Source organism: Chrysochloris asiatica, unplaced genomic scaffold, assembly GCF_000296735.1.
Source record: "Chrysochloris asiatica unplaced genomic scaffold, ChrAsi1.0 scaffold00105, whole genome shotgun sequence".
NCBI classification, from domain to species: Eukaryota; Metazoa; Chordata; class Mammalia; order Afrosoricida; family Chrysochloridae; genus Chrysochloris; species Chrysochloris asiatica.
The window spans coordinates 3207869-3224301 of NW_006408623.1; the positions used below are offsets into that span (position 1 = coordinate 3207869).

The 16433-nt window shown below is 47.4% G+C and overlaps 1 protein-coding gene across 1 annotated transcript in view; it reads right to left on the bottom strand.

Annotated features, from left to right (window-relative positions):
• The window catches only part of DHX32 (DEAH (Asp-Glu-Ala-His) box polypeptide 32), a 43845-nt gene that overhangs the window by 8107 nt on the left and 19305 nt on the right, over positions 1-16433 (bottom strand). Inside the window, exons 3-6 of the mRNA XM_006867435.1 lie at positions 11497-11869; positions 5333-5578; positions 4170-4269; positions 3931-4089 (exon numbers count right to left, since the gene is read on the bottom strand). Coding sequence (XP_006867497.1) covers positions 3931-4089; positions 4170-4269; positions 5333-5578; positions 11497-11869 — 878 coding nt within the window. The remainder of the gene's footprint in view (positions 1-3930; positions 4090-4169; positions 4270-5332; positions 5579-11496; positions 11870-16433) is intronic.

Here is a 16433-nt window from a genome sequence, read left to right on the forward strand (position 1 = left end):
GTATTTCACAACAACTATGTATACCATTGCTTCCAACACGAGTTAAGAGTGAATCCAGTTCATTTCAGGATGGCGTGTGGCCACACCATCTGTGCTCTCTGTGGCACAGTGAAGCAGTACAGGAGAGACATTGGGTGGACATTGCCAGCGGCCACTTGTCAGTTGCGATTTGCCTGTGACGTTCTTGACGTTATGGAGACTTTGCCTGTGATGTACTTGACTTGCCTGTGACGTGTGTGAAGAGATGTTTAGCAAACTAACAGGTGTGATGCCTAGGGTGAACAGATGAGCAGCTTCCAAGAATCTAGTGGGTTTCTTGGGAGCAGCACTGTGGCTGATGGAAAAGGTCACGCCTTCTGAAACTTTGAGGTCACCAGAGTCCTCCTTCCCAGTGAAGACCGCAACCAGAAGAGTGCTTGACTTCACAAGTCGGAGGGCATGGCTGGAGGAATCTGGCCGCCAGAATCTTGTAGCTTGGGGGACCGTGTGACCCCCTCCTCCATGTCCCTCCTCTGTCCCTTTCTGTCTAACCACCGTTCTAATCAGTCTATGAATTTCTACATTAAAACGATGGATCTGTGTGCCCCACACACATTTCACTGTTTCCTGTCACATTCTTGGACCATTTCTTTCCTCAGCACTCTGCATTCAGACAGCCAGGTTTATCACCAGTATGCTCACTACACAGGCTCGTTAGGAAGGCAGGAAACCTCTGTTTTCCAGGTGGTGGTTGTTAAGTACCATCAAGTTAGTTCTAACTCATATGACCCTGTATAGGGTTTCCGAGGTTGAGCAGGAAGCCTCATCTTTCTCCCATGAAGCAGCTGGTGGGCTCAAACCATGGACCATGTGCTTTGCAGTCCAGTGACTACCATATGAAATTGCCACTTTAAAACAGTGGAGGTTGGAAAATGTCCTCAGAACAGAGTAGTTAGGACGCAGAGCTCCTTGACTGGGGTCAGACGCTGCACTCACTTTTCTGGGGGCAGAGTTAGACCACACTTCAGAGGGATGGTTCCTGTCTGCTCTTCTACGTCCGCCCTGCAGGCCTCTGCCAATGCCCAGCCCCCTCCCTTTCCTCAGTTTGGAAAAGATATCTCCAAACCAGCTGCTCTCTCCCCACCTGAAGCAACGAGGAAAGACGAAAACCAAGGATGTGAGAAAAGAATTCAAAGTGCAAAGAGACCACACGAACCTCAGCCTCCATGATCCTGACATCAGAACTAGATGGTGCCCAGTGACCACTGCTGACCCATCTGAAAGGAATCCCAACAGAAGGTGCTGGACGGAGCGGGAGAAGATGTAAAACAAAACTCAAAATCATAAAAAAGACCAGGTTTACTGTCAGAAACACCCCCAAAGCCATGGGGCTTAGTCACCATTCAGGTCTGGAAAGGAACTTGCCCCCATGGATCAATAACTAGGTATTCAGTAAGACCAGTGAGGTGCCCACTCCGTACAACTACCAGCCAAACGAAATCAAAAGGACAGCATTTGCCCAGGGCTAAAGCTCAGAAGGTCTGGTGTGGCGCCGTAGGATAAGGACTCCATCTCAAGGTTGGTTTGAACTGCAAGGTCGGTGGTTCAAACTCACTAGCCGTTCCTCAGAAACCCTATACAGAGTCACTATGAGTTGGAACCGATTTGACGGACGGCACTTAACAACAACAAAGCTGGGAAGGCAGGAAAGGAGGAGGGATGGGAGCAGTAACCCAGGGAGGAAGTGGGAAGAGCGCTGTTACCTTGTGCGGACTGCAGTCAATTTCACGGAACAACATGTGTGTGAGTTGTTTAATGGAAAACCAACTGACTCTGTAAACTTTTACCCAAATCACAATAAAAACTTAAACATTTTTTAAAAAGGCAAATGTTCCCTGTGGGCAGCTCTGCTCTGTCCTGTACTATGGCTGAGAGCTGGACGTGGCTTGATTGTACTCCACAACAATACTCAGATTCTATGTGAACAGAAGAGTACATAAAGGGAAACAGGACCGCGAGCTGGGAGCTGGGAGACTTGCGCCTCTCCCCAGATCCTGGGCCAGCGGGGAGAAGTGGGGGAGGGCCTCGAGAACCCATTCGTGGCCTTCATGATGTGCCTGGCCTCCTGGGGACCATGCTTGGAGCCTTGGCCTCCTCCACACAGGCTCTCGGGGGCATTGCGACCCCCTGGTTTCTAGGAAGTAATGTGGCCGAATGCTGAAGAGGATGCTACCACATGCTGAGCGTCACCTTCTGCATTTGGGTGGGACTTGCTGGCCTCACAGAGACCACTGCAGTATCCGGTGATGTAACAAGACTGGGAAGCGATCCAACAGCACTTCACAACCATAGGTCCGTATACACTGAAAAATATGGTTCCTACACGGACAGGCAGGTGTTGAAGTAGACAGGAGTGAGCGGAGCATGGGTGGTTTTCGTACTTCCCCTTAGCGGTGGGTTTGCTGACGTTAAACAGCTGACAGGACAGCCTCGCTGACAGGACAGCCAAAGCAGCAGCTCGGTCGCATGGTGACTAGCTGCCTGTCCTCTTCTCCTCAGCCTCTACACACGCTGGTGGTTTCTAACAATGCAACGGGAGCAGCCCCAGCCCACTCGGGTCTGGATCAGACACAGGACCCTCCCGGTGTGAGCAAGCAGCCACGGCCCACTCGGGTCTGCCATCAGACAAGGAGTCCCCTCCGTAATGATAAAGTCTGTCCTCAGACGGTACCTCCCATACAGACAAGTCTGACCTAACTTTTATAAAGAAGTAGAATTCTCGTGACTCTTCACAGGTGACAGTTTGAGTCATGAGGAAGGACAGTCCACTGCTGCCCCGCTGGTCCTGACTTACAGTGACCCTGAAGAACAAAGTAGAACTTCCCCATGGAGTTTCCTGGCTGTAATCCTCATGGGGAGTCCTGGTGTGGCACTGCAGGATAATGCACGGACTGCAGGGTCAGTGGTTCAAATCTACCAGCTGCTCCTTACAGGACACTATACAGGGTCACTATGAGTGGAAACCAACTTGACAACACTTCACAATAACAGCAACAATCCTTAGAAGAAGCACACTGCTACATCTTTCTCCTATGGAGTGGCTGCAGGTTTGAACCACTGACTTACTGGTTAGCAGCTGAGTGCTTAACCACTCTGCCACCAATGCTCCTGATTAATGCATAGAGTCAAAACCAAACCCTTTGCTGCCTAGCCGATTCCGCCTCAGAGTGACCTTGTAGGACAGAGGAGAAAGACCTATAGGATTTCCTAGGGTGGAAATCTTTACTGAAGTAGACAGCCACATCTTTCTCCTTTAGAGCAGCTGAGCGCTTTAACCACTGCCGTACCTGGAGTCCTGAAGGACCACCTGCTCACCTAGAAACAGCTAATGCTGCCAACAACCCCTCTATCCCCTCTGCTGACTTCTGCCCGACACTGCCACACACCCCTCACCCTCGCATCTGCCACTTGGGACACTTGCTCACACGTCTGCGACTTTCCTCTGAACTACTCTTAAGGAACTTTCTTCTCTAATGGAAAGGAAGCGAGCTCTGGTGGCTCTGTAGGAGAATCACTGGGCTGCGAACCACAAGGTCGGGGGTTCGAGTCCCCTAGCCACTCCATGGAAGAAAGAACAGGCTTTCTGCTCCCACAAGGACGTACAGTTTCAGAAACGCTACACAGGGTCACTATGAGTCAGAACTGACTTGACGGCACCTTACAACAACAGAAAGGATGATGGGTCCTGGTGCTTTAATGGTTAAGCGCCAGGCTGCTAACTAAAGGCTGGCAGTTCACATCCACCCAGCAGCTCTGTCATCAGGACTAGAGTGGTGTGGGGTGGTTCTGAGTCAGAATGGGAACAACCCGAGGGGGAGGGCGGAGCTTCCCTACAAACCCAGCACCCCATGCCTCACTGCCGAGGGGAGAGCTGGCTCTGCCGGGAGCTACCTGGCTGGTTCATGAAGTCGCAGTGGCCCAGGCCAGCGATGTCCACCCTCTTCATGAAGAGCACCATGCTGGTCAGGCTGGCCTCCTGCATTTCTGCCGGCTGCAGGGGCTTCATGGTTCTCGAGGCAAAGTCTTCAGAGTACAGACAGAAGAGCTTGCCTGTGAGAGACAAGGGGGGCCGTCACGCACTCATGAGCCCTCATGCCGGCCGCGCCATCCCCTGCGGGGCCCCGAGCTACCTGAAGACGAGGGTCCGAGAATCTGCTTGCGGATCTCTGCTTGGCTCTGGCTGATGGGCTGCGTCACCAGCGAGTCGGCTCGGATTCTGGGGTTGTACACCTAGAAGTGGAAAGACTGCACACGTCACACGAGCCCACGGGGAGTCGGCGGGCTGCTGGCACCAGCCCTGGAGTGGTGGCTGCATGCGCTCTGAACAACAGTAAATACAGGACGTCGCAGTGAAATCGTCAGGCTCTCACTGGGGTGGCCACAGACTCACGAGCCACCCAGGGGAGGATCACTGTTTCTTCAAACCTCTCCTCCACTCACCGCACCCTGGGGTCTCTCCTTAGCATGTGCTGAGCGTGCCCATGCCAACAGCTAACGTGGGACCCACACAGGGAATCAGCAGCACTGTTCTCTGAGCAGTGACTGACACAGGCCAGCCCAGCCCACATAGGGCACCTCCCTCACAGTGGGGCTCACCTGTTAACAGCAGGGCAAGGCGATTTACACAACCCACCATCTCCCCGAGGGGCAAATGCCTCAACACAGGGAGGTCCCGCTCAGCTCTCAGGATCTTTCAGAGCTTGAGCTGCCCTATTCCATTTTTTTCTCATTTTTCATTTAATCTGTACACACACAGTCAGTTCTGACTCATAGTGACCCTGCAGGTCAGGAAAGGCCACTGCATCGGGTTTCTGAGACTAACTGGTTACTGGTGCCTCTAGCCTTATCTGCGTGCTGGTGGGTTTAAACCACTGACCTTGCAATTAGCAGCACGGCGTAATCCACAGCATAACCAGGGCTCCATATTAGAAAAAGTTCATGAAAAAATGGAGTTAATTCCATTTATCCAAGAACTTTTAAAAGCCCCCTCATATATGTATGTGTGTGTGTTTAGTGTCGCTGAGTTGGTTCCTTCCCTCTTCTGTGCACAACAGAAGCACACACGGCCTTCATGAGAGAAAAGGACTGACTTTAGTGCTTTAGGGGTGGTACCTTCCCTCAGACGCCCCCTCTGGCACTTCAGTGGACTCGGTCAGTGTAGCCCTCGGTGGTCAGAACGCTAAGGAAGGGCAGTGGCACAGGCCGAAGAGTCGGGGGTCTGGCTGCGCTCACTGTTTGGGGCCCAGAAGGCTCAGCTCCCATGGACCTCACCTCGCAACTGGGTGCTAGTTACCTTTCTTCTCTCCACTCCCACGTCGATGACGAATCGGACAGTGTTGCTACAGATCAGAGACTCCCCGGAGCTGGTGGTCAGCACAACTCTTCTCTGAGACACCTGGCCACTTTTCTCAGTGTCCTCGTTGGGCTTGAACAGGGTGCATCTCTCTTGTGGATACAACGGCACCACCAGAAGTTCTCCAAGATCTGGGTTTAAGTTAGAGCCCTCGCGACAGACAATTTCATAGACCTTCCCAATATCCTGAAGTGAGAAGGGAACAGCATTGCTGAGAAACAAGCAACCGCAAGCCCACTTCATGCTGTTCACAAGTCTGAGTTAAAGCTGACCTCAGGGAATCCATGCATCATGTGTGCTGGAGAGAGAAGCCTGCCGGGATTAACGTGTCACACCAGTCACGGGAAAGGTGTCACTGGGCAAGAGCGCTGCTTTGGGGACATTACATAAAATTTATAAGCAATTTCATTGCTTTCTGTCCAAAGCGTGTGTCCTCTTCTGAAATGGGCTATCTCTACCATTATGCATCTATATTGCTATTTTTCTAGCTTACTGTAAATTCTCATGTCCATTAATAATGTTGCTGCTGTTAAGTGCTATGTAGTCGGTTCCTGAGCAGCAGCTGGTGGGTTTGACCGGCTGGCCTGTGGTTATCCTATCGTACCACCCCAGAACTCCCCAGTGACAATGACAGGTACACAAAAGGTATTCCCGTAGCACTGACAACCCCTCACTCTGCTTTAAGGGTTACAGAAACAAAATCTTCATCATCCAACTGCTGAATTTCCTACAAAAGCTCACATGCCTCATATTCCATCGTCAGGGTCTCCTTCTGGGCCCCGTCAGCTTTTTAAAATAGTAGGAAGGCCATGCAGGTAAATACTCAACTGCTGTTTACATTTTTACATCGCTGCATGATGCAGACATTTAGAAACACCCTCTTTCGGTGCTTCCCAGTCAAATACACTGATAAAAGGAAATCAGAACATTTGCAAGGGCAAACAAAAACCAAGAACACTTACACAGAAGTAATCAAATCATTGGTATAAAAATGTTCAAAAGAGACTATTTCTCAAATCATAATTTTGGGCACCTTCTATGAAGTCAATGTTATTTCATGTGACTCTTGCTCCTTTTTAATCCACGTCAAAAGGTTTACCTTCTTAAGGGCCTAACAGACTACCACGTGCAAGAATCCCTGTTTAGATTTCTAAAACAGAAAACACGTAGGTAGAAAAAAAAGGATGTCCCATGGCCACTAGCGTTGTTCAGTCTTCCATTTCTCGAGGTCACTTCTCCTTCCAATAAGAGTATGGAAAACTCAGTCAGACATAGTGAAGGGAGGGATGCAGTACCAAGAAAGATGAAAGAAGGCCCACCAGTGCACGGAACATTCCCTAGGAAGACCTCCACAACAAAGACACAGTGGGGAAAACTTAGAGTGTCTGAGACTGATGGGACTAGACATTAGCACAAATCCTACTGAACTGACTTCACATTTTGTTTTCAGGTTGACAAACAGTGAAGTGATCAAACACAGTGCATTGTGAACATTAGAGCTCAAAGGCTCCACTCCACACCAAGATACAGAGCAGCTTGTGGGCCCCAGGGATGAGCTCACCTGGGTGAGAGCTGAGCACCTGAGCAAGAGACGGAGAGGGACAGGGAAGGAGGGAGACAGAGAGTGAGAGCTCCACTCTGCACGTTAACCCACCCCAAACTAGCTCACCAAACCAAAAGGACAGAAAAGATGTCCCCGTTTTACACTCTATTTCCCACCATTAAAAAGTGGCAATGGGTGGAGTCCCATTAGACAGCTTGGGTTTGCTGTCCTATGCTATTTGAGTGGTATGGAAGGTTTTACAAGTTTTATAAAGAAATCAAGAACATTTCATACAGCATGAGAGAGAACGTGCTCAGTGGCTGTGAGTGAGCATGGATTCCAGAGCAAGACAAGGCTCTCACAAGACAAATTCCAAGACCTTATGAGCGGATCTATCTTAATGGCAATCCTGATGTTGTTGGTGTTGTTGTTGTTAGGTGCCACTGAGTTGGTTCCGATCCTGTACCAACCATCCACACAATTGTTTTGCTTGAACCCACTGCTGCTGCCACTGTGCCAATCCATATATCTCTGGGGGTCTTTCTCTTTTACCCTGACCTTCCCCTTCTACCAAGCACGATGTCTTTCTCTTGGGACTGGTCCTTCTTGATAATACATCCAAAGTATGAGAGATGAAGTCTGGCCATCCTGGATTCTAAGGAACATTCTGGTTGTACTTCTTCCAACACAGATCTGTTTGTTCTGGCAGTCCGTGGGACTTTTAATATTCTTCTCTAACATCACAACTCAAATACATCAATTCTTCTAGTCTTCCTTATTCACTGACCAACTTTCACATGACTACGAGGTTACTGAAAACACCCTGGCTTGGTTCAGGCGCACCTAAGTCCTCAAGTGGACAGCTTTGCTCTTCAACACTTCAAAGAGGTCTTCTGCAAGAGCTCTGCTTAATGCAATATGTCTTTTGATTCCCCCCAAGTGTTGACAGAAGGATCCAAGTAAAATGAAATCTCTCACAACTTCAATCTTTTCTCCATTGATCATGATGTTATTTATTGGTCCAGGGTGAGGATTTTTGGTTTCTTTACACTCAGGTGCAACCCATACTGAAGGCTATGGACTTTGATCTTCATCAGTAAATAGTTTAAGTCCTCTTCACTTTCAGCAAGCAAGGTTGTATCATCTGGATTATCACAGGTTGTTAATGTGTCCTCCTTTAATAAAAAGAATACAACCCTGATTTTAAGCCATTCAGTGTCCCCTTGTTCTGTTCAAACAACTGTCTCTTGGTCTAGGTACAGGTTCTTAGGCACAATCAAGTGTTCTGGAATACTCATTCTTCGCAATGTTTTCCATAGCTTGTCAAGATCCATACAGTCGATAATAGCCTTTGCACAGCCAATAAAGTACATGTAACCTTTTTTGGCATTCTCTGCTTTCAGCCAAGGTCCATCTGACATCAGCAGTGATATCCCTCACTCCACATCCTCGTCTGAATCCAGTTGGGCAGTTCCCCATCACTGTACTGTTGCTGCCATTTTTGAGTTATCTATAGTACCAGCGGTTCCGCGGGAGAAAGATGAGGCTTTCTGCTCCTGTAAAGATTTACAGCCTCGGAAACCCTGTGTAGGGTTGCTATGAGTCGGAACCAACACCACGGCACATAACAACAACAAATAGTAGCAAACTTTTACTTGTATGTGATATTAATGATATTGCCCAATGATTTCTGCATTCCGTTGGGTCATCTCTCTTTGAAATAGGCACAAATACGGATCTCTTCCAATCAGCTGGCCAGGTAGTTGTCTTCCAAATTTCTTGGCATAGATGAGTGAATACCTCCACTGCTGCATCAGTTTGTTGAATGATTTCAGTTTATATCCCATCAACTCCCAGAGCTTTTTTTTTTTTTTTTTTGCCAATGCCTTAATTGTACTTTGGACTTCTTTCTTCAATACCATTGGCTCTGGATGATATGCTACATCTTAAAATGGTTGAACAGTGACCATCTTTGTGGTACAGTGACTCTGTATTCCTTCCATCTTTAAGATGTTTTCTTTATCCTTCAATATTTTGCCCAGAGAATCCTTCAGTATTGTCAGTCAAGGCTTGAATTTTTTCTTCAGTTCTTTCAGCTTGAGAAATGCTGAGTGTGTTCTTCCCTTTCGGTTTTCTAACTCCAGGTCTTTGCACATTTCATTATAATACTTGACTTTTCTTCTCAAGCTGCCCTTTGAACTTTTCTGTTCAGCTCCTTTATCTCCTCATGTCTTCTATTTGCTTTAGCATCTCTATGCTAGAGAGCAAGTTTCAGAGTCTCTTCTGACATCCATTTTTGTTTTTTCCTTCTTGCTTATCTTCTTAATGACCTTTTGCTTTCTTCCTATATGATGTGAGTGATGTCAGCCCATAACTCTTCTAGTTTTGGGTCAATAGTGTCTACTGCAGCAAATGTGTTCTCGAGATGATTTCTAAATTCAGGTGGGATATGTTCAGGGTCATATTTTGGCTCTCGTGAACTTGTTTTAATATTCTTCCATTTCAGCATTAACTTGCATATGATCAATTGATGGTCCATTCCATAGTCGACCCCTGGACTTCTTTTGACTGCTAATATGGAGCGTTTCCACCCTCTCTCCCATAACTCAAATGCCTTTAAAATAAGTGTTTGCAATGAATACATCATTGGTCTTAGAAATTCTATCACGGGATCTCCAGCATCATTTCTATCACCAAGGCCATATTGTCCCACTACTGATCCTTCCTCTTTGTTTACAACCTTTGCGTTCCAATCACCAGTAATGATCAATACTGAGCTTTGTTTTTTCAAAGCACACTTGGGCATTTTCGCTTAACCTGATTCTTTGTGCAGAAAAGTCCTCTTTTTCACCACCTGGCACTTTGAACTTTCAAATGTTGAGACTCCTAACGTTCCCTTCCGTAAGCTCTCCCCAGTTACACAGAAACAGTTCAATTGGTTTCATAAATCCTTCTCCCATCTCCATCATTTCATGACTTTAATCAAGACTTTTCCAGGCAGGAAATTGACTCAAAAATGACAGGAGGGAGACTCCATCACTGTAATGGGTAGAAGATTTCATTCACTTACTAGTCAAGAGACTATGTAAACTCTATACATACGTACCTGCAAGTCTGCAGTTCAAACCCCTTAGCTGCTCCTTAGCAACCCTATAGAGAGTTGTGAATCTGAACTATCTAGGCAGCACAAAACAACAACAACAATCACACACAGAGAAGGACTAAGTGATAAATATTCTGCAGGGGTCCTGATGTGGCGCTGTAGGAGAAGCACTCAACCACAAGGTCGGTTTGAACCACAAAGTTGGGAGTTCAAACTCACGAGCTGCTCCTCGGAAACCCTATACAGGGCCACTATGAGTCAAAACCAACTCGATGGCACATAACAAGAACAAGTCATTATACATTTGAGATTTGACATGACTTTCTTGAAGGAAACCAATCAAATCAAAGTTACACGAGAAGTGCCTCTAATGTCCCAGAAGCTGGGAGGGCCAGTCCTCCTTTATGCTCTGACTGGAAAGCAGGGCACTCAGGAAGTGCTGGACACTGAGGAAGAGGTGCAAGTCCAGCTCAGGTCCTGGTCTTCGCTCGGCCCACTCAGGTGATCTCGGCAATGTCAGCTGGGCTTCTATCCTTTCCCTGGTCCCACCGCAGACCCAGGTCATCATCTGAAAGCTGAGCTTCTCCTCTCTGGGTGGGTATTGGGGAGGGCAATAAAGACCAAGTGGTTCCTCTCAAGGAAGAAAAGCTTAATTGGGGTGTCAGAGGTTTTCAGATATAGCCAATGGTAGTGGAGAACGAGGTGTGATTTAAAAAAACAAAAAAAAAAGCAAAATGGAAATGGTGTTCAGGTAGCTATTTTCAGTTCTTTACAAGACGGGTTGTCAAGAAATCCACATTTAGGGTTTTCTCAGTTGTCTTATAAGACACCTAGGGAGAGGAGTTTCTGAGTCTGCTGTACGTGAGATTTTTTTTTTTTTTCCTGTCTACCTAACCACCCCACTGAATATTGTCGGGACATTTGTAGGAAATTATCTGTTACTTAGCTCTGTGCCAGTTACTAGGATTCTATCCTGATCTCCAATGATGAGCCGAGTCATAAGGGAGGCAGCCAGGGGTATGGTGAGTCAGCATCCACCTTCACAGGAAGGATCGACTCACAGCAAACTGAGGCAGCCAGGGGTGTACTGAGTCAGCATCCACCTTCTCACAGCAAGCTTGTGAATGCCGTGAGCATGATGAGTCAGCACCCGCTTTCGCCACGGAGACACCCATTCACAGCTGTTAGTGCCAGCTTGGCGTATGGTGCAGCAAGCACCTGGTTTCCATCGGTGGTCATTCCTAGTACTTCCTCCACGTGCCCCACCCACTCTTTGTGTTCAGAGCCATCTGTGATTTGAGAGACACTTCCTTATTCCCTCTGCAGAGCTCTGTGTAGGCTCCTGCCTACCTGAGCTTCTTCCAACATGTGAAAAATTAAGGCGTGATAGAGACAGACACTGAACCAGTTAGCTAGCTAGCACTCAAGCTGGGTGAGGTGACAAGGTGACAGGCTTACCTGTTCACAGGCCAGAAAGACCACCAGGTCGCCCTTCTCACCGGAGTGGTGGATTTCAAAGATAAGGCGCAAGATGGACTCAAACGTGTCCTTGTGATCCCCACTGAGGTACACAACCTCCACGGGGTGCGTGTTTCTCACTTGTATGAGAGGCACGTTTCCGTAATACGAGCTGAGTTTGCTGGTCAGCAGGGGTGAGGTGTTAATGATGAGCTTCAGTTCTGGCCGTGCCAGCAGAACATCCTTCAGAAGTCCAAGTAACACGTCGGTTGCAATGCTTCTTTCATGGATGTCGTCTAGGATGATGGCCCCGTAGTTCCCCAGGAAAGGATCGGACATCATCTCTCTTTGCAGCATATCATCAGTACAGTACCTGCCGAGAAGAAACGTCAACGTCAGAACACTATCGGAAAAGTCACAGAAAACTTCACTTTCTCGGAGTCACTGGCTGAACATCTTCCTGGGGCCACAGATTCCTTTATGGTGACAGGACCTCCAGAGTTTCAACACACAAAACCACACGCTCAGAATACTGACAAGAATGGCACAGGATGCTTGCCCTGAATTTTTCCAATGAAAGGTCACCATGTCCCCCCTGTTTCATCAGTGGGTAGAGGTGTTTGGAGGCAAAGCACACACTGTTCAGGAAAGAGCACAACAGTGGGTACCCCACCTTTCAGCTAAATAACCGAGTATCTCATATAATAACATGTATCACCCCAAAGCACTGTGGGTGGCTCCACAGATAGAACTCCGTTGCTACCGAGTTGGTTCCAACAATGCATAGCAGCCCTGCTTCCCGGGCTAGCCCCAGATATTCTCCAACTACTGATCCTTCCTCTTTGTTTCCAATTACCAGGAATTATCAATACATCTTGATTACAGGTTTGAGCAATTTCAGACTGAAGAAGTTGGTGGAATTCTTCAATTTTGTTATAATGCATCAAAGCATTATGGGTGAATACAGCCTCATCTCTCTCCCGCAGAGCACCTGATGGGTTTGAACCGCCAACCTTGTGACTAGCAGATTAATGCTTAGCCCCCAGTACCACCAGGACTCCTTTATATATGTAAAGTGTGCGTGGCTTGAAAATGTTCATGGAAAAAAATTACATTATCTTTCCAATGTCCACAAACTTTCTGAAGGTAACTTGTACGCCTATAATATCTAGTTAGAACAAAATGTCAAGTTTGCTCTAAGCAAAAGTGAGAAGGTCAGAGACACAGAATAATGGAAACAGGAGCCGGGATGGGAATGACGACAACACTGGTCCAGTATGGAAAATGAACACACAGAAACAGTCCAATGAAAACTTAGTATCTGTTGTGCAAACTTTCACAAAAAACTCAATTGTTGTTGTTGTTAAGTGCCACAGAGTTGGTTCTGACTCACAGTGACCCCGTATGGGGTTTCTGAGGAACGGCTGGTGGGTTTGAACCGCTGACCTTGTGGTCAGCAGTCCAGTGCTTCTCCTACAGCGCCACCCAGACTGGCTCTCCTTTGATACTGCTGGTGGCACGTGGTGGGAGGTGACATCACCAAGATGTCATTAACTGATCAAACCTCTTCAAAGCAGCCACTTGTTTGAGGACAGCATGGGGACTGGCCGGTGTTCCTGGAGGTGGTGGGAGAGGTGGAAGTTCACTGGTGAGATTCCATGGAATTCCCCAGGAGCTGTTGGGATCCTATCTAAAACACAACGAACACAGCAGTGTGGCTCCACTGGGAGAGGACCCTTAGGCACGTACACCTGGCTTCCTCTGGACTCTGCCCACACACCGTTTCCCTGCTGCCTGCCTGTCATCCTCTCCTGGCGACACGTCTTAGCTGTGACCTGGATCTATGCTGAGTCTCATGAGTCCTTCTAGTGCGTCACTGGGCAAGCTTCAATGGACCTCTTTAAAGGAACAAAGACAAGAAAGAGAGCAAGCACTGAGTGGCTCCTTCGGTGTGCCAGGCCTGGTGCTGAGGTCTACGTTTTCTCAGGGAATCCTCAGAGAAACTCTTCCAGGTAGACAATGCATCCCGTGATGCGGTATAGACGAGGACACGCAGGTTCTGAGGAGCTCAGTGTGTCGGATGCTGCTGTTTCATGGTGATTGGTTTTGCTGGTGAAGTCCCCGCCCACCCTCTCTGCCCTCTTTCATCTTGTGAGCATCGTGTTTCTCACCAAGTGAGCAGCCATCTACTGCAGATCATTCCTTTTCTCAGACTTAACAAGGGAGGGACGAAATTGTGGAAGATGCAACTGACATGAACCATCTTCCGCTGAGGACAATTAGGACAGAAAGTCACAAGTGACTAGGTGCTCCTTGCCCAAAAAACAAATTATTTTCATCTATGCGGCTTCCAGAATTGGGTGTTAGGATTCAAATCTCTGCTTGGTTTTCAGCAGCACTCATCTAAGCTACAAGGAGCTCTGGTAGCATACTGGATACGAATTGGGCTGCGAACCTCAAGGTCAACAGTTCGAAAGTACCAGCTGTTCCGCGGGAGAAAGATAAGGCTTTGGGCTCCCGTAAAGATTTATGGTCTCTGAATCCCAGTACAGGGTCACTATGAGTTACAACCAACCCCACGGCACACCATCATCAACATCTAAGCTACAATCTAAGAGGAAGAAATGCGCCCTGTGTGGTGGAGGGAGCAGGTGTAATATGCAAATACAAAGCCAAGTCCAACCAAACCCACTGCCTTCAGTCTATACAGACCCACACAAGCCTACAGGACAGGGCAGAACTGCCCCAGAGCTTCCGAGGTGGTAACTATAGGGGCTGATGCTTTGTCTGTTTCCCATAGAGAAGCTAGCAGGTTTGAACAGATGACCTTACAGTGAGCAGCCGAGCGCTTAAGCCCCCTGTGCCACCAGGACCCCTTTGCATAAATCCGTCTGTTTCATTAGAAAGGGAAATGATGATGGCATATCTGAACCTGTCTGACCTTCCAGATGATTAGGCAACATTTAGGGAATTGCCTTTCTGAAGTTAAATGCCAAAACCGACTCTGGGAAGCTTCATTTTTGTCTACACAGCGATGTATTTCTTACCTTTATGCTAATGAGATACATGGGTACAGAGCACAGAGAAGTACAATTATATAAAACAATGTGTTTTTAAATATACAGATTCCTTGCCAGCAGGAAATAGAGCTGCTTTATTTTAAATTCCAAAAACTAAATTTCCCAAAGCTGAGACTATCATAGAACATCAAAGGTTTTAATATTAATATTTTCTATAATTATCTATATGTATACATATATAATAAGGAGTCCTGGTGTGGCACTGTGGGTTAAAGCACTGGACTGCAAGGTCAATTTGAACCACAAGGTCAGTAGTTCAAGCTCACCAGCCGCTTCTCGGGAACCTTGTACAGGGCCACCATGAATCAGGACCCACTTGACAGCATTTAATGTGGATATAAAGTCTGACCTTCAATGAGAAATTGTAACGCGCTCTTAAAATCGGGTTTTGAGAGAGTCAGGAGTGGAAATTTACATGTTGCTTCTGCAAGACAATCTTTATATCTAATTCAGAGAGGTGATTTTAGGCATATAATATTCAGGAACACAGAATATTTAAGCCAGAAAAAACTTGAAGAACTAGAGAGTTCTATACAGGGACGGAAACACAGTAATGGGTATAAAGACCAGCTTTTGTGTCCAATACTAGAGCAGATACTAAGAGGTTACAAAGAAAAATTCTTTAAAAGGCAATATCAAATATAGACAATCGCCTTCAGTAATCAATAGCCAAGGACAGATGTTCTAACTCAAACAGCTCCCAGGAGAATGAAGCTGGTTTAAATTCATCTTGACGATGATGAAGAAAAGCGGTGCATCCACAGTCTGTTCCCCAGGGGCCAGTCTGAGGCTCCGCCCCATTTAATCCACATGAGAACCAGGCACAGGGCATCCTCCCCATTGTATGGACCAAGCCCAGAGAGGTGAGCAGACTTGTCCCAGGTTCCAGGTGAGTAATTGGTGGAGACACTCATCTTATAGCCATGTGACCTCTTCAGAGCACAGAACACCAAGAGAAAGATGAGATATTCTCATCACTGTAAGGTAAGCGCTAGACTGCCAACCACAAGGTCAGCAGTTCAAACCCACCAGCCACACCTTGGAAATCCTATACAGGGTCGCTATGAGTCAGAACCAACTCGACGGCACTTAATAACAACAGCAACATCATAGGAATGGAGTCCTGGTGTAGTGCTGTAGGATAAATACTGGACTGCTAACCACAGGTTGATGGTTCGAGCCCACCAGTTGCTTTAGGGAGAAAGCTGAGGTTGTCTGCTCTGCAAAAATTTACAACCTTGGAAACCCTTTACAGGGTGGCTGTGAGTTGGAACTGATTGGACAGCACTTTACAACAACGACAACATCGCTACAGGAAGATTAGACAGTGAGGATGGTCCAGGACCAGGCTGTATGTCATTCTGTTGTACACAGGATGGAACCAACTTGACAACACCTAACACCAACAACATCTCCTGTCAAAGAGGGGTTCTGCAACAGGTGTGGATTCTTTCCCCCAGCTCAGACCCTGGAAACACAACAACACATGATGTCCTGTCTGCTAACTCTGCACTAGTAAGGGGTGTGTCAGGGTGAGAATAAAGGTACAATGTCCCAGAGACAAGTACAACTGGGGAGGGAAGCTACAACAAGAGAGGGTCAGAAAGCATAGCTCCAGCTGAAGGAAACAATTAAGTAACGGCTACAGCAGGTCGCTAACGTCCTTGTTCCTCAGTAAGGAAAGGGTACGGCATGCTGATCAGTAAGGAAAGGGTACGGCATGCTGATCAGTAAGGAAGGGGTACGGCATGCCGATCAGTAAGGAAGGGGTACAACATGGCGATCAGTAAGGAAGGGGTACGGCATGCTGATCAGTAAGGAAGGGGCACGGCATGCCGATCAGTAAGGAAGGGGTAC